At 35.4% G+C, this 18,712-nt stretch overlaps 1 protein-coding gene across 2 annotated transcripts in view; it reads right to left on the reverse strand.

Moving 5' to 3' along the window:
• LOC138716537 (brefeldin A-inhibited guanine nucleotide-exchange protein 3) overlaps positions 1 to 18,712 on the reverse strand; it is a 210,775-nt gene that overhangs the window by 157,584 nt on the left and 34,479 nt on the right. For both annotated transcript variants that reach the window (XM_069849694.1, XM_069849693.1), the window contains exons 9-11: positions 17,715 to 17,899; positions 8,663 to 8,925; positions 4,535 to 4,645 (exon numbers count right to left, since the gene is read on the reverse strand). In XM_069849694.1, coding sequence (XP_069705795.1) covers positions 4,535 to 4,645; positions 8,663 to 8,925; positions 17,715 to 17,899 — 559 coding nt within the window. The remainder of the gene's footprint in view (positions 1 to 4,534; positions 4,646 to 8,662; positions 8,926 to 17,714; positions 17,900 to 18,712) is intronic.

Genomic DNA, 18,712 nt, shown 5'->3' on the forward strand with positions numbered 1-18,712 from the left:
AAATGCAACTTCTTTTTCAGAATATCGTGCGCTGTACTCTTTGGCACATTAGCATGTTCCTACAGCTGCCTCATGGATTTCTGTGAATTCCTCAGTAAAATGTCTTGGATCATCTACGATCTCGTCTGCTGTGGATGGCCTACTGGGGTGGTAAGCATCCGGAACACTGCCAGTTTTTTTTAAACTTCACAATGAGATTACTTACTGCATTATGATGGGGAACTTAAGCACCAGGAAATGTCCTAGTGAACTGTTTCTGCAATTATTCTGTCGACTTGACATTATGGCAAAAGACATGTTCCATGAAAAACACTCTTCGTTCAAAAATCAATATCATTATCTTTTTTCCCAGACAGTAATGAATCGAGAAATGTGTCTCTGGAAATGATCTTCTATTGGAACACAACTTGGGGAGATGGTTAAAAGACAACAAAACACTGTCGTATGGCATATTAATTCCCTTTCATTCAAATTCAATTTAAAATGTTTGTATTATTACGTTACCACAATTACTACATTCAGTGCATAGTGACTTTTTGGACACTGTGTACATTTTGAGATAAACCAGAGCTGAAAGTGAAAAAGCATACGAGAAATACAAAGGTAATCCCAAAAATTGTGCACACTGTTCATGTGTTCCCCATTCCATGTGTCTGAGCGGTCCTCGTTTTGTGTTTCAGTAGTGTATCTCTGAAAAAAATGGCTGCAAGTCTAGTTGTCTCACTCCGAAATGCATGTGTTGAAGTGAATGAAATCCGGCAAATCAAATTGGTGTACTGAATCAATGATGACCATATCTTAAAATAGAAATCCTGCACAGCTGTACACCTACACAAATATATTAATCACTGCGAGAAGTAGGTGGTGACACTACAGTAAATTACAGCACTATTTTCCGATAGACTTGCAGATTGAGCTCATCTACAGATTATTCTTCAGCCTTAATTGTGGTCAATATTTTCGAAAAAGACATATGCCGCCTTGATGGGTTCCCCAGTAAGCTGTCCAGTGAGCAAACTGCAACTCTTGCATTATGAACAAGAATATGATGAATTTTTAAGACACATGTTGTCAAGACATGAATTACCCGACTTTGAATCTCAACTGAAATCACAGGCATTCCTTAGAATTTCACCAACAGTCGAAAGCCAAGCAAATGACAATTATGGTGTACGATAATAAACATGTTATTGTGACGAAACATTTCTACATCACAAATTACGCCCAAACATTCGCCAAAAGACACAACAGATGCTGGAATCAAATGTGATCATTCTTTACGACAATGCAAGACCACACATCAACCAGGCTGTGAAAGTTGTTGACAGATTACAAGTGGGAAACACTCCCATACCCGGTTTACCAATTATAACGCCTTTTTTCTCGAAGTAAGTAGACTACCTAATACAGGAGTGACCTGACACAGTCATTCATTTTTGAAAAAGAAATAAATGGCATTGAACAGGTATCACAATGTTGGAAGGTAATCATTAGTCCCCATATAGAGACACTTACAGTAAAAGTGTAACTGAAAAATGGAATGTTTTGTAACTGCATTACTTTGTACAGTATTTTTGGGATAACCGTCGTATATATCCTAGTTACATGTTATTATACCAGGTGGAAGGGAACTAAATAGGATCCTTTCGAGAGATAAATTAGGGAGGAGAGTTAAACATAAAAATTATACCAATGTGGTTGTTTGTGAACGGTTTCTGAGATATCCATACAAATAAAAGCAGATGGCAACATTGCAACACATGTTCACAGTTAAACAGTAGCAGTTAAACTGCAAAATTATGTATTAAGTGCATGAAAGATTCAGTAACCTAACATGTTACAGGATATTTCTCTTCCTCACTCTAGTCTTACTTCTGACTTGCTTCTATAATCACTGAATGCAGAGTTTCCACGTCTTCCTGTCACACACTTTGTTATTAATCTTCAATGAAATTATGGCCAAGCCATCTATGTTAATGCGACAAACCAATAAGGACACATTTATTAGTATTTGTTCTACAAAATCCCTCAACAGGGTGGTGTCTACCGGAAAAAAAAAAATAGTTACTTTTTAGTTACCACAACTTAATAATTACTCACTAGCATGATGAAAAAAAAAAAACAATCACATTTCAGTCATCTTATGATCTATCATCAGACTAGTTTTTTTAAGTTTTCTGATCTTCGTTTCAATGGACACACAGCCAACTTCTCTCCCAGCCAGCTAGATTGTATTAGACTCATATATGTAATCAATGAATACCAACCACCACAGTTCAGGCAGTGGTGTCAAGATTAAATAAGTGAAGCAGAATGATATGCATAATTTCGTTACCCACGAACATTTCAGTCTTTTAAATTCGTCGCATTTCGTTACTTTCATTACCAATTATTTAAATTAATTATATTTTGGTTACTTTCGTCACCAATAGACACCCTACCCAATATCATCACTTCAACATCTACCATTTTCCTAGAATATAACTTACTTACAAATGGCTTTTAAGGAACCCAGAGGTTCACTGCCACCCTCATATAAGCCCGTCATCGGTCCCTATCCTGTGCAAGATTAATTCAGTCTCTATCATCATATCCTATCTCCCTCAAATCCATTTTAATATTATCTTCCCATCTACGTCTCAGCCTCACCAAAGGACTTTTTCCCCTATGGTCTCCCAACTAACACTCTGTATGCATTTCTGGATTCGCCCATACATGCTACATGCCCTGCCCTTCTCAAACGTCTGGATTTATTGTTCCTAATTATTTCAGGTGAAGAATACAATGCGTGCAGTTTTGTGTTGTGTAACTTTCTCCATTCTCCTGTAACTTCATCCCTCTTAGCCCCAAATATTTTCCTAAGAACCTTATTTTCAAATACCCTTAATCTCTGTTCCTCTCTCAAAGTAAAAGTCCAAATTTCACAACAATACAGAACAACCAGTAATATAACTGTTTTATAAATTCTAACTTTCAGATTTTTTGACAGCAAACTAGATGAGAAAAGCTTCTCAACCAAATAATAACAGGCATTTCCCATATTTATTCTGCGTTTAATTTCCTCCCAAGTGTCATTTATATTTGTTACTGTTGCTCCAAGATATTTGAATTTTTCCACCTCTTCGAAGGACAAATCTCCAATTTGTTTCCATTTCGTACAATATTCTGGTCACGAGACATAATCATATACTTTGTCTTTTTGGGATTTACTTTCAAACCTATTACTTTACTTACTAGAATATGCATTCCAAAATTCAAATACAAATCCTATTTTTCCGAAAACCTGTCCACAAAATATCACAATGATATTACATTTTTTCTATAGCTCATAACTCTGATTCATCTCTCAAAAGGACTCTATTTAGTTTTCTTCCGTCCTGTATACAGAGTGGTTCACGAAGTTCTCCCCCATTTTATGGAGATGATTCCTAAGGTTATATGGAACAAAAAAAAGTACATAAATTAATGGGATTACATTCATAATTACGGAGTTACAACACATTTTCGAAATGCATCATAGTGAATGGAGAGCTAGGCATATTTGTTGCCGTAACTACGTGCATGTTGTTACTAGTCGTTATTTATTTAGCTGTTATCTCTTGTGTAAACTACATCACAATGCCTTACAAGTTTTCTCCTGAGGAGTATGCTGATATGGTGTTTTTTTGGGCATGTGCAATGGTAATGCGGAAGCTGCTGCAGTCGAATATCACTGTCGTTATCCCGATCATAGGATTCAGAATTCTAAAACTTAGTGAAATGTATCAAACACTGCAACAAACTGGTACTCTTGTCAGCATTCGTATTCAATATGAAAGAATTCGTGATGTGCAAGAAGATGAAAACACACTGATGGGTTGGTTGCGAGGTCCCTATCATCTGGCCTCCCAGATTTAACACCCTTAGATTACTGCATCTGGAGGTGGATGAACGATATCGTGTATCAGATTAAGGTACAAACACGCAAAGAACTGCTTCAACACACTCGGGATGCCATGGTGACAATAAGGAACAAATGTATGAAGCTGTGAACCGTTAACTTGAGATTCAGGGAGGAATTTTCCAAAATGTGATTTAAATCAACTCTAAATGAGAGAGACTGATACATAAACAATCAATTGTTTGTATTTTAATTACTTTTTGCATTTTTGTTAGTGGAATCCTGAAATAAAAGTTTTTCAGCCATTCTCAAATTACAGTAACTCCGTAATTATGAATGTGATTCCATTAATTTATTTACATTTTTTGTTCCAAATAACCTCAGGAATCATCTCCATAAATTAGGGGAGAACTTCGTGAATCACCCTATATAAACAACCTAGAAATGAAATGTTCCTGTAAGTCCTATCATTAACACCATCATACTCTTTGTATAAAACAAAAAAACACACACACATAAACACACAAAAGAACGTGATGAACATCCCTTCATGATATAAGAATATAAATGAGCTCAGTTTTCTAGAATAAGTAATATACTATTAGACAAATTTAAAATATTTCAAGAAGATTATAACAATTTAAAAAATCAAACCTGATGAAGTGCCATATCATCCCCATGATGCAAAGTTCGTGGCAATTTCTCCAACCTCAGTGCCTCTTGCTGTTCTCGCTGTCTCTCTGCCTGTTCCATCATTTCATCAATCTTCATAAAACATGAGAAACACGTTATGAAAATGAGTGTCACGAAGTTGACATATAGTTTCTCAATATATGCTTCACAGATTTTACAATAATTCAGTTTTTTTATAGTTTTCTTTTGTTTGGATACCTCAAGAGGATGGATCAACAACGATGGCTTAAAAGAATGTTTTAATGGTCGCCAGCTGCAAGGAGAGTACGCGGAGACCAAGATCTTGGTACAAGGACATCAGCAAAGTCTTTGCTGTCAAAAGATTTAAAAAAGAGGAAGATGCTCTACTTCGAGAAAGGTGGTGATCAGGAATGAGAAGGCAGAAACAGCTGCAAAATTACTGATACTACTATAAAATTACATTACTGTTTATTGTTTGCTTTCTTTGACTATTATTCAAAAGACATAAATTACCACGCACCTTAACAAGAAGATACACTTCTTCTTACGTATTTCTGACCAGAGGCATCTTTTATGATACCAAAAAGTAAAATATCGGACCTCATTTATAAATTGTGAAGTTTAAGTGGATGTATGCTAGTAATTTTGCACAAATTGACACAGACTAATAATTCTATACTGTAATCACTTCTCATGTTTTTTTTTTTTTATTTACAAAAATTGGCATTTAAAAGTGATACTAATATAGGTATCAAAATATGCTCCTAGCTCCTAGCATATAATATGACTCTAAACATATTCCTTTCTTTTCATTCAAAATTTTTAAGGTTTTTGCTTCTGGTGAAATTCACACATGTGCAACAACTATAAACCAGAGCCCTCCACTACCTGTTTAGTCATCTGGCCGAAGGTGTAAAAACTTAGACTAAAACAGCAACGAAAAGTAGAACTAATTCCAAATTAAAATATAATTAATTTCTAATAGGAAGTTGCTCTTTCCTTGATTCAAATTCCAGTATTTCATTTGTCAATTTATTATAAATAAAACAAAAAATTGGGTCGAAAATCGTTTATGTTCCTTGGAGAGATCACAACTGTATGTTTTAGATTTTTTAAATTTTTTCTAATAAAAATGTATTATAAATTGACTTGCAGATACTGTATATGAACAAGACATGTTGAGTTGTTCAGGATAAACATTATACCACAAAGGGATAAAACAAATGACATGTCAAAAACCACGTTTTCGGTATGAGAGATGCAGATAATGTATATCTTCGTGAAAATCTCTAGATGACATCGGATATACTACAAATTATAATAGTGAATCCCCAGAGTGTTTGCAAAACCAAGGTACATTTCGAGCTACCCTGAAGACATCTAAAAGGTACTCAACCTTCTGTGAAGTGTTTCATAACATTTTGTGAAGTGATTAGCGCAGCTGCATTTATAATGCATTGTCTCAGTTTTTTCCAAAGTGTCAACAGTATCACGTTGGTACAAAACACTTGTCATAAAGCTCCAGAGGAAGGTCAATGGGCGTAAAGTTGGTTGACCTAGGTGGATAGGAATGGGTCCTCCTCTTCCGATCAACCTATTGGGAAAGTTTGCATTCAAGAAGCCACACACACAGCTCCATAGTAATGGGGTGGAGCCCCATGTTGCTGAAAAACCGATTCTGGGAGCTGATCAACAAAAAAAGTTCTGCAACACGTCCAGATACACATTCCCTGTGACTGTGGCCTTGATGAAGGTGAATGGTCCAATGACAGAATGTTCTACTGAATGGCGCCAGGCTTGTTTCCACGATAAATGTTAGTGTGCATGCACATGAACATGCAACTGTTTTTAAACCACTGGTGCATACACTTGGACAGTTTCTGCATCTTGTCAGATGCAAATCAAAACAATATCTTCATCTGATTTTAAATGGTTAGCATTTATTTCTCGATTCCTCTAAGTGGAACACGGTGTACTGTTGTCAATTTGTTGACATTTTTCACTACATTATGCAAATGAGCAGAACATGATTATCAGCCTAAATTATACAAAACATTTAAGGGATCCGCCAAAACGAAATATATGTTTCAAGGGGACCATGACACTCAAAAGGTTGGAAATCACTGGACTAGAACATCTAGCGAATAGAATAAATGCACTGTAGTCTAGAAATAAAATATAAACTACACTATACTGATGATCAAGAAACATCTTACCTCTGATTGAGGTTCTGAATGATACATCTAATATCAGGCAGTACATCTCACTTGATATGTGTCAGAGGAAGAACAATTGTTTCATACATCTCAAATCTCATTAGTGAACTATATTACTAGTCAGCAATGTACGAAATGGAAGGGGAAAGGAACTGGCCACCCGATCCTATATCTCCTGGCTTAGTTGCCTCAGGACTAATGCTTTATTGGTGTCACTTATGAGGTTCCAGCAAGTCTTTGAACTGCTGACTAAACATACGTTGGAGATATGCCTCAGATATTACAGACTTAAGTTTTTCGAGCAATCCATTCAGTGGCAATGACTACATATTCCTGACAAGTGTTTGTTGACTTCAAAACACTGATGATAGTGTCAAATTGTCAAGAAGTGTCCTTAGAAACAGAAGTCTGTTTCGAAGAGCAGAACAAGGTTAAAATAATAATATTAAATCAGCTGTTTCCTCATTACGTTTCACTAACCAAGTACAGATTTTTTTACGTTGTTCTTTGAAACAGAAAAGTGAAAAACTTACTACTTCAGACTTCTGTTAAACATACTCTGATATGTTTATGAAAACAACTACTTCGACCTTCGACCAGTGATAAAGAAAACAAATAACAACTTGTTAGTTTTTTATGTCTCCCAAACACAGAGACAAATGACTTGTGATAAAGGACAAGTGACAAACAAACTAGAATGTTTTTACTAGTCTGACCAGTGGTTCTATATCTTCAAGAAATTTACCTATCACATTTGATTATAACTTTCAAGTTATTTTGACAAGTTTAAGATGTATAGTCAAACTTACAGTCATTCTATAGTCTATACTTTTGGAGTAGAAGAAATAGTAGCCAAGAAATATGGTCAAGTAATTGAGAACACAAATGCCTAAAAAAAAAATAATAATATATTGTAAAAGAGTTGCTTAATCTGGGTATGAATTTATTGAGAGATTCAGCTTGAAATCTGAATCATTCGTCACAAATGATTAGTCTCACAGACGATGTCACACATTACATTTTCGTCACCAGAAAGTTTGTCACAGATTACACTTTTGCTATCGGATGATTTGTTGCATGTTGATTTTTTGTTACTTTCTATTCCAATTGGTTTTGTTATTTAAGTAGGGTAAAATATCTGAAATGTCCATGGTTACTTGCTAAAAATGTTTAGTAATATTTGGAAATGAAGAGTGAAATTATATCCACTGTACAAATTTTTGTTTTATTTAGCAATGGAGAGTAAAATTACATTCACTTCAATCAAACGTGTGTGTATGAAGTTCTTATACAGAGGTTTCATGTACACGAAACGTAGGATGCAAAAAAGGGGGGTCGTATGGCGTTGTGAACAATGTGAGAAATGTAAATCGATGCTGGTATCTCTCTCGATAGGAAGTCCATTGTTAAACAGACTACTGAAAATTCCCATGCCCCAGACAGGAAGAGTTCAAGTAGCAGTGTGTATAAATTTGGTGAAGGCAGTTGCAAGTAGTCGACTAAGGGAAAATAACCAAAGGAGAAAGATTCTATCCGGTGTGGTGGGTTGAACTTCACCTTAGCTCAGTGGTTAGAAGGCCCTGTGCATAGAACTGGGGGTCCCAGGTTCGATCCCCGGTGCCGGAGCGAATTTTTCTCCATTAATAACAAAAGGTTAATTACAATAGATCGTCCTTGCAAAATTTGCCAAAAAATCAAAATTTCCTCAATTTATCACTTGTCTCTGATTTCCTTGTTAGCTTCTCACTAGTCAAAGTAGTCATTTTCAGAAACAGGCCCCAGTTGATAACTGATCAGAGCCATAAACTACCAAGATTTTCCTTTCAGTGTACAATACAGTCGTACAAAAAGTTTTGAAATGACACATCCTCAACAACAATATAAATCTGATCTAAATATAACTCATAATTACCTGAGCATGATCACTATTGAATCCCTCTTCTGGACCTTCTGTATCTCCTGATCCTGTGCTAGCATTGCTACCAATACTGCACTGAGATGGAGGTCTGTGTACATGTTGTGGAGGCTCGTCACCCTGTTCGATTCCACTGCTACTGTCACTCTCATCTCCACCCCCTCCTCCTCCAACACTTGTCCGAGAAGCCATCAACTCACGTTCAATGCAGTCTCGATATGGTTTTGGTAACCGAAGCAAAGACTGGTAAGTCAGTGGACCTGAAGTACGTGCATTACTCATTAACAACAGAAACTTTAGAAAGATGAAATTCATCTCTCATAAATTGAAGATCTAACATTCTAAATGCTTCATAACTTGAAGATTTAACATTCTAAATGTGCTAAGTGCCAATTTTTCAAATCGCACTTTATTTAATCTAAGGTAGGAATATTCATTTAAGAATATCATACTAAATTCTCTTTGTCGTAGCTCAACTGTAACTGACACATTCATGCACCAAAAGACGGTGTTTTACGTATCTCAACATGCATTTTGCAGTGTTTTTTCATCGATATCTCAGAAAGTTGATTTTGGCACTTAGCACATTAGGTCCTCAATTGTATTATGGTTAAGAAAACTACATGGCAAAGAAAGTAAATTTATAACTACAGTAAATTTTCCAATTGTTACATTCTCATTTCACAACCTACAAAAAATTCAATCGTACCCAATGTCCAACTTATATAACAGGGGCCATTTAACACAAAATAATTAAAAAAAAAAGTGATGGGGGGGATTCATCGAAACCTTTTAATTGCATTAAATGTTTACGCTATTCATGATTATTGTAAGCGCATGGTTGAAATTGTAAGGATGTTTGGGATTTGAAATACTTTTTTTTATCCAGTGTCATCAGGTTGTCATTTGACATTTCTGGTCTCTCGTGGCAATGGCTTATTTGTAACCCACTTCTGAGGTTGAGGCACCTGGAAGGCGGAGTTACACTGCCCCAACGACGGTGATGATGATATGATTATGAATTGCCAGGAGAGATCTTAAACCTAAGCCTAACCTAATTTCCAGACCATGGACGAACACAGAAACATTCCCCTTTAAGGAATGTTCTAACCGGGAATCGAACCTGGTACCTTATGAACTGTAGTCAGAAGCTCTGACCACTAGCCCAAGAGGCTGGTCGAAATACATTTTATATTTCTTTTCATTTCTGTCTTTATACTCCCCGAAGGCAGAGTCTTCTCGTTGACTTCATAACTGTTTCCCCAATCCACGTGGTCTAGTCTCGTGACAACAATGCAATTGATAGTCGAAATGATTCACACATAAATATGACACCAATAAGTAGTTTGAAATTATAATGAATAAATAATATGCCATTACAGAGAATTGCATTCATTTAGAAATTAATACCACAGTTAAGTACTTTAGAATTAGACTAAGTTAAATTATCTATTTCTCTCCTTATGCTTGCCCATTTATTAATCACTCCCATTTGTACACAAATAATAATTTTTTATTAAATTTAAATTAAGTTGAATGTTTAATTAAGTTTTACAAGTTAAAAAATGGATTCATTACTGTATTACATCACATTAATTTGCTTCCCCTTTATGTTTTATCATGGCTTGCTGGATTCTAAACTACTTTGTTTTGAAAACATCTTAATTTTAGTCATTCAAGGCCTTATTTACTTACAAATGGCTTTTAAGGAACCCGGAGGTTCACTGCCATTCTCACATAAGCCCGTCATCATTCCCTACCCTGAGCAAGACTAATGCAGTCCCTACCATCATATCCCACCTCCCTCAATTCTAATTCAATATTATTCTCCCAACTGTATCTCGGCCTCTCAAAGATCCTTTTCCCCTACGGGCTCCCAACTAACACTCTACATACATTTCTGAATTCGCCTATATGTGCTACATGATCTGCCCATATCAAACGTCTGGATTTAATATTCTTAATTATGTCAGGTGAAGAAAAAAATGCGTGCAGTTCTGCATTGTGTAACTTTCTCCATTCTCCTGTAACTCATATAGCCCCATATATTTTCTTAAGCAACTTATTCTCAAACCATTCAAGACCTACTGTAATAAAAATTAATGACATCACTGTGTTAACAGAAAGCATGACCAGATTTCTCGAATGTCAAGTGCACAGATATTTCACCTTAAAAGACTATGTTATGACAGGTTTACTCAAGGTACTCCCACTTCTACCATATTTCCACTATTTCTTCATTCACTATCATCCATAAAATAAAATGGCTCTGGGTAATGTGCTGCCACATAAATACACACACGTCTACCATGAACTTTACACCACATATTTACAACAATGAAATCTTTCCTGTTTTTCTTAGATTATGTGTTTATGAACTCATTTTTATGTCCTCATTTCATACTTTTATAAAATGAACAATACAGTATCTACCATTTTGTCTCGATTCGTAAGTGATGTGATAATAAAAACCAAATACGGACTAAAATGATGCCATTATTAACAAAGATTTATATAGGTAAGCAGGGTGCGAATTAATGGGAGGGATTTGGGGGGGGGGGGATTTTCCCTTCTGTTGGAAAGTTATTCCCCTTTCACAAATTCATATTAACATCCCTGCCAGAAATAACTTCTGTCCCCCTCACAAAACGTAATTGTTTTAATACAAGTATACTTTATAAAGTATAAAGTAAGCAAAGAAAATAATATTGATGTATTATCACCTGCAAGCTGACAGCAAACTTAGGAATTACATATCTCATCTTAAGCCTGCTCATGGATATACATGTAATTATTATTATTATTATTATTATTATTATTATTATTATTATTATTATTATTATTATTATTATCAAGATGCATGACAAAGAAACTTAGTGCGACCAAACGTTGAGCCATGGTAATGGTAATGGTAATGATAATGATAATCATCATCATCATCATCATCCTGTCAAGTCTTAGTCTCAAAAGAACTGTTACGGCCTGAAAAAGCGATTTTCTTGCCATCTTTTCATAGGTCGACCAAGTGACTGTTTCCCATTTGGACGATACTTCATTATTGCCTTAGGGATCCTGGATGAAACCATTCTTGAAACGTGTTCCTTCCTAAATGATATCTGGAGATATAGTCCAGTATTGATGACACATTAAGTTCTTGAAGGATATCTTCAGTTTTCTTTCGATCCCATTTAGTGTAGCCAGCTGTTCGGTGCATGAATCTCATCTTGCAAGCTGTTAGTCTGCTTTCATCTTTTGTATTTATAGTCCACGCTTCACTCCCATAACATAAGACTGGTCGAGCTATTATTTAATAAAGACGAGTACGAGTTGATTTTTGTACTAATGAAGGTTTTAAAACTCTATTAATGATGCCCATTAATCTGTTGAATTTTACAATTTTCTCTAATAAATACAAATTTTCAACAAAAGAAAGTTTATAACCTAAATAATTATACTCATTAACTCTTTCCAAAATTGTGTTGTTTAAACAAATTTTGCTTGGTATTGGGTATTTACCACAAAAGGCCATTATTTTTGTTTTGTTAATGGATATTTCCATTGAATATTTTTGAGCTATTAAATTTAAATTATGTACTGACCACTGCAAATCATCTTCAGATGTTGTTAGTAAAACAAGATGATGATGATGATGATGATGATGATGATGATGATGATGATGATGATGATGATAATAATAATAATAATAATAATAATAATAATAATAATAATAACAAGACGTAATTTTGCAAACCTTCTACCTAGAAAAGTTCTATTATGCTAAAGTAGAACATACATACCAGACAGCACAAAACCTATTAAAATCGAAAATTCCTCTTAAATAATTACATTTTCTAAAGAACATTTACATCCATTGTTTTGATTACTCAATTGTTTCCACCAAACTATGTCAAAAGTAGAAGCACCTAACAAATTTAATGTCTATGATTTCAAACTGCTGCAAGCCTCACACTGTGTACATGGTTTACAAAAAAAGTGTATCATTACAGTATTAAAATTAATGTGTAATACATAGGGACCTCAACTTTTAGTATCTATTTTTCTGAAATCAGCATCTACTTTTTTCCATTTAGACTGGCAACAGACCATGACTGTTTGGCCAAACACTTGCATAGAATTGGAATATATCAGTCCCCTAACTGCCCATTGTGCAACTCAAACCAAGCAATGGATTCGGAACACCTCAAAATCTGTGCTTCACTGGCTGACCATGATAATATCTTCGAAAAATATTGGAGTGCAAGAGGTCAAATGACTTTATTGTCAAACGCCTGGCATTAGAAAACAACAATAACAACATCTTTTTTTCCAAATTAGCATCTATTTTTTTCCAAAGGAAACTTTGTGCATTCTACCTTTCATTTCTCAAAAGATAACATTGTGAACAGTTCAGAGTTTTCCTTCTTCAAATTACATCGTCTCTCTGAAACAACAGCACCATACTGTGATAAAACACGTTCAGTATCAACATTGTTTGTTGGTGTTCACAATACTTGCAAACAATATTCTGAAAATGTTTTATTCTCTGTTCTTAAAGCATTAAACGCTTTCACTATGTCATATTTTTCATTTTTGACCTGCTGTTCAATAAGCTTTTTACATGAATTGTATGCACTTCGAATTTCTTGTTTTGGTATACTCGAAAATCCTGGAAACATGTCAATATTTGATTAAGTGAACAGTTATAGTTGTTCACCTCATTTTACGAAGGAGCACGTGTCTCACAAATTCAACCAGCTCTGCCATTATAACTAGAATAACTACCCAACTTGCTGCAATTTCAAAAGCAAATGGCCAAGTAAACCAACGTGACACATTTTAGAATATAGAACTTGACAATCGATATTACGATCTATATATCAATTATCGGATCTTCATTATCGATATATGAAATTCATCAAATCGAGTGGACGATTTATTGATAGAGAGATTTGATCGACATGTTTAAGTACCATATTTACAAAATGCCTTTAATTTTTGTAGATACATAATGAGCCTTTTGCTTAAAAAATAGGATTTTACTGATAAATCGCTATTACAAAGCATTTTTCTCGTGATTTCGCAATTTGATAGGAAATTCGCATTTTTTCGCACTTTCAATTCCTCTAGAAAATCATGCTAAATCACCTTACTTACTTACAACTTACTTACAAATGGCTTTTAAGGAACCCGAAGGTTCATTGCCGCCCTCACATAAGCCCGCCAGCGGTCCCTATCCTAGGCAAGATTAATCCAGTCTCTATCATCATACCCTGCCTCCCTCAAATCCATTTTAATATTATCCTCCCATCCACGTCTCGGCCTCCCTAAAGGTCTTTTTCCCTCCGGTCTCCCAACTAACACTCTATATGCATTTCTGGATTCGCCCATAAGTGATACATACCCTGCCCATCTCAAACGTCTGGATTTAATGTTCCTAATTATGTCAGGTGAAGAATACAGTGCGTGCAGTTCTGTGTTGTGTAACTTTCTCCATCCTCCTGTAACTTCATCCCACTTAGCCCCAAATATTTTCCTAAGCACCTTATTCCCAAACACCCTTAACCTATGTTCCTCTCTCAGAGTGAGAGTCCAAGTTTCACAACCATACAGAAGAACCGGTAATATAACTGTTTTATAAATTCTAACTTTCAGATTTTTGGACAGCAGACTGGATAAGAGCTTCTCAACCGAATAATAACACGCATTTCCCATATTTATTCTGCATTTAATTTCCTCCCGAGTGTCATTTATATTTGTTACTGTTGCTCCAAGATATTTGAATTTTTCCACCTCTTCGAAGGATAAATCTCCAATTTTTATATTTCCATTTCATACAATATTCTGGTCACGAGACATAATCATATACTTCGTCTTTTCGGGATTTACTTCCAAACCGTGTTTTCCCTAATCATTTGTGTATTTTCTCCTAACATATTCACGTCATCCACATAGACAAGAAGCTGATGTAACCCGTTCAATTCCAAACCCTACCTGTTACCCTGAACTTTCCTAATGGCATATTCTAGAGCGAAGTTAAAAAGTAAAGGTGACAGTGTATCTCCCTGCTTTAGCCCGCAGTGAAATGGAAAAGCATCAGACAGAAACTGACCTATACTGATTCTGCTGTATGTTTCACTGAGACACATTTTAATTAATTTCTTGGGAATACCAAATGCAATAAGAATATCATATAATACTTCCCTCTTAACCGAGCCATATGCCTTCTTGAAATCTAGGAATAACTGATGTACTGTACCCTTATACTCCCATTTTTTCTCCATTATCTGTCGAATACAAAAAATCTGATCAATAGTCGATCTATTACGCCGAAAACCGCACTGATGATCCCCAATAATTTCATCTACGTACGGAGTTAATCTTCTCAAAAGAATATTGGACAAAATTTTGTACGACGTCAACAAAAGTGATATTCCTCGAAAGTTACCACAGTTGGTTTTGTCCCCCTTTTTAAAAATAGGTACAATTATGGACTCCTTCCATTGTTCTGGTACAATTTCCTTTTCCCCAAATAGCAACTACAAGTTTATAAATTTCGCTATATAATGCACTTCCACCCTCTTGTATTAATTCTGCTGGAATTTGATCGATACCTGGAGACTTGTACTTTTTCAGATTTTCTATCGCAATTTCGACTTCTGAAAGCGTGGGTTCGGGTATAAATGGCTCAGCAGTTTATATTTCAATTTTGTCCCGATCATTTCTATTTGGCCTATGTACATTTAGTAGTTGCGCAAAATAGTTTTTCCATCTGTTTAGGATTGATGGAGAGTCTGCAAGCAAGTCACCATTCTCATCCTTGATCACGTTTACCCTTGGCTGATATCCGTTCTTAAATTCCTTTATACCCTTATATAAATCTCGAATGTTTTTATTCTTACTATTTGTTTCTACCTCATTCAGTTTTTCCTTCAAGTAACCTCTCTTTTTATTCCTAAGAGTACGACTTGCTTCCCGTCTTTCATTGAAATAATTATCTCTCTTCTCCTCAACTGGATCCTGTAAGAATTTCAATTTTGCCTGTTTCCTTCTTTCTACTACCATGCAACAATCTTCATCAAACCACGGTTTCTTTTTCTTAGTTTCATAATAACCTATGCTCTGCTCAGCTGCAATTTTGATACTATCTCTGATATTTTCCCACACGCTATTAACATCTAATTCTTTCTCAACTTCGTCGGAACCTATTCGAAATTTCGACCTGATAATTTTGCTTAGCTTCCTCGTCCTTTAATTTCAAAATATTGAATTTAGTAATATTAACTTGTTGCTCTACTCGCTTGGCTACTGATAATCTTTCTCTTAATTCTCCAATCACCAAATAATGGTCAGAATTTCAGTCTGCACCCCTGAAAGTTCGAATATCTACTATAATAGTATGTCTCCGTTTATCTATCAAGATGTGATCTATTTGGTTGTGTGTCAATCCATCTGGAGAAGTCCAAGTATATTTATGTATATCCTTATGGAGGAATGTTGTACTTTTGACAATTAAATTTTTCGATGTGGCAAAGTTGACTTATCTAACTCCATTGTCACTACTAATTGCGTGTAGGCTCTCTTTTCCAATAGTTGGTCTAAAAATATCCTCCCGTCCTACTTTAGCATTGAAATCCCCCAATAAAATTTTCATGTGATATCTAGGGAACTGATCAAAAGTATGTTCCAATTCCTCATAGAAGCTACCCTTTATATGGTCGTCTTTCTCTTCTATAGGGGCGTGAGCATTTATAACTATGATGTCGCACCATCTACCCTTAAGTACTAAATATGATAACCTGCCACTGATAAATTCGACCTTTTTTACTGCTGATTTTATTCTTTTATGAACAAAGAATCCTGTTCCTAATTGGTGATTATCATTTCCTTCCCCATAATACAACAAGTAATCTCCTATTTGTGATATGCCATTCCCATCTAACCTAACCTCTTGTACTCCCACGAAGTCTATTCCATATCTAGCTAGTTCTTTTGCTACTAATGTTACCCCTCCTGTTCTATAAAGACTAGTTACGTACCTTACAGATGAAGAAAAATACTTTCTATCCCACAATTAAAAAATTCGCTGATTTCTAATTTCGCAAATGCGAAATTTTCAGGTCCTTACTAATACAGTAATTGAAGTTTTTATGTCCAAGTTAATATAGCCCATTTCAAAGGTATGCTAAAGCTGTAGTTACAAATAACAAAAGATAAAAAGAAATACTTACTTACTGGCTTTTACGGAACCCGGAGGTTCATTGCCGCCCTCACATAAGCCCGCCATCCCTATCCTGAGCAAGATTAATCCATTCTCTATCATCATATCCCACCTCCCTCAAATCCATTTTAATATTATCTTCCCATCTACGTCTCGGCCTCCCTAAAGATCTTTTTCCCTCTGGCCTCCCAACTAACACTCTATATGCATTTCTGGATTCGCCCATATGTGCTACATGCCCTGCCCATCTCAAACATCTGGATTTAATGTTCCTAATTATGTCAGGTGAAGAATACAATGTGTGCAGTTCTGTGTTGTGTAACTTTCTCCATTCTCCTATAACTTCATCCCTCTTAGCCCCAAATATTTTCCTAAGCACCTTATTCTCAAACACCCTTAACCTATGTTCCTCTCTCAAAGTGAGAGTCCAAGTTTCACAACCATAAAAAACAATCGGTAATATAACTGTTTTATAAATTGTAACTTTCAGATTTTTTTTCAGGTTTTTTGACAGCAGAGATAAAAAGAAATACAAAACATAAATATAAAACTAACAATCAAATCTATACTGTAAAAGGTACTTAATTTCTAAAGTCTTGAATATATCACTTGTAAATTTTATAAACTCACTTAAATAACACTGTCTTCGAAATATTCCTGTCAAAGGAGATGGGAGAGACAACATTACATTTATTAAAGATAGCCTCTTATTGATTTATATCGGACTTGAACTGAAGTTTATGTCAGTTTCTCTGACTTACCATAAACCACAAAGTGGAAGCACACGTATATGTTAATATTATTTACAAGCATTATTCCTCGCAGACTCACCTTGGTAGTCACATTGGTCAAGCTGTGTGTACATGGCATTGATTCTGTCCATGTAGGTATGAGTAATTCCCTTCCCTGTGCACAGTTCTTCCAAAGAGCCCAACATAGCAACAATACACGCTACACTAGCACTGCACACAGCAGAATCTGCACATTTGCTGCACTCTTCTATTGAATCCATTACTCTGTAAACATATTAAAGACCCAAACATAATCGGTTTCTCACACTACATTTCTAGTGTCAGGGTCTATTCCTTACGTTAACAGCAGTTGTAAAAATGATAAATACTGTACTTCAGATTATGATTTCATCTCCTACAAGTAATTTAAATCGTACAAGAATTATTTCTTACAATACATTACTGTGCTAGCCTTAGAATTTAAGATGTCCACTATGCCTAATGCTGGCCTCTCGAGTCTCAAAGAAAGTTCTGTTCACAAAACATGGCAATCATGAGCACGAAAGATATGATGTACTATTTCGCCTAGACTCTTCTCATCAATAACAGGTCCACGTGTTGTATACCTCAGACGTCCTTGGCTTCACTTTTCTTTTGCAGGAAGCTATAATATCGGAACATTGTGAGAATTGCAAGCATGACAATTACTACACTAAAGAAATAATAAAAGTCCCTAAATTCTATTTCTCAATATTCTATTAAAATAATCATAATGAATAAATTAAAATACTGGTCGAATGATATATTAAGTACCCACCAGTGAAAAAAAAAAGATTGAAGTACAAAGTATTCCAGAGGCTCAATAACATTACAAAGAAAAACCAGTTTCTAAAGAAATAAACCATCTTCATCGACAACATGATTAAGGCCTTACGACCTGTTCCGATCTCCCCCCCCCCTTCCTCCCTCTCTCTTCCGCTCCCTGCCTCTCTCTCTCTCTCTCTCTCTCTCTTTTTTCTTCTTCCCCCCCCCCCTTGTGGTCTATAATGCATCATCACCTTGGGGATGTGGTAGTCTCACATTCGTAGGACATGATTA

Source organism: Periplaneta americana, chromosome 16 (genome assembly GCF_040183065.1).
Source record: "Periplaneta americana isolate PAMFEO1 chromosome 16, P.americana_PAMFEO1_priV1, whole genome shotgun sequence".
NCBI classification, from domain to species: Eukaryota; Metazoa; Arthropoda; class Insecta; order Blattodea; family Blattidae; genus Periplaneta; species Periplaneta americana.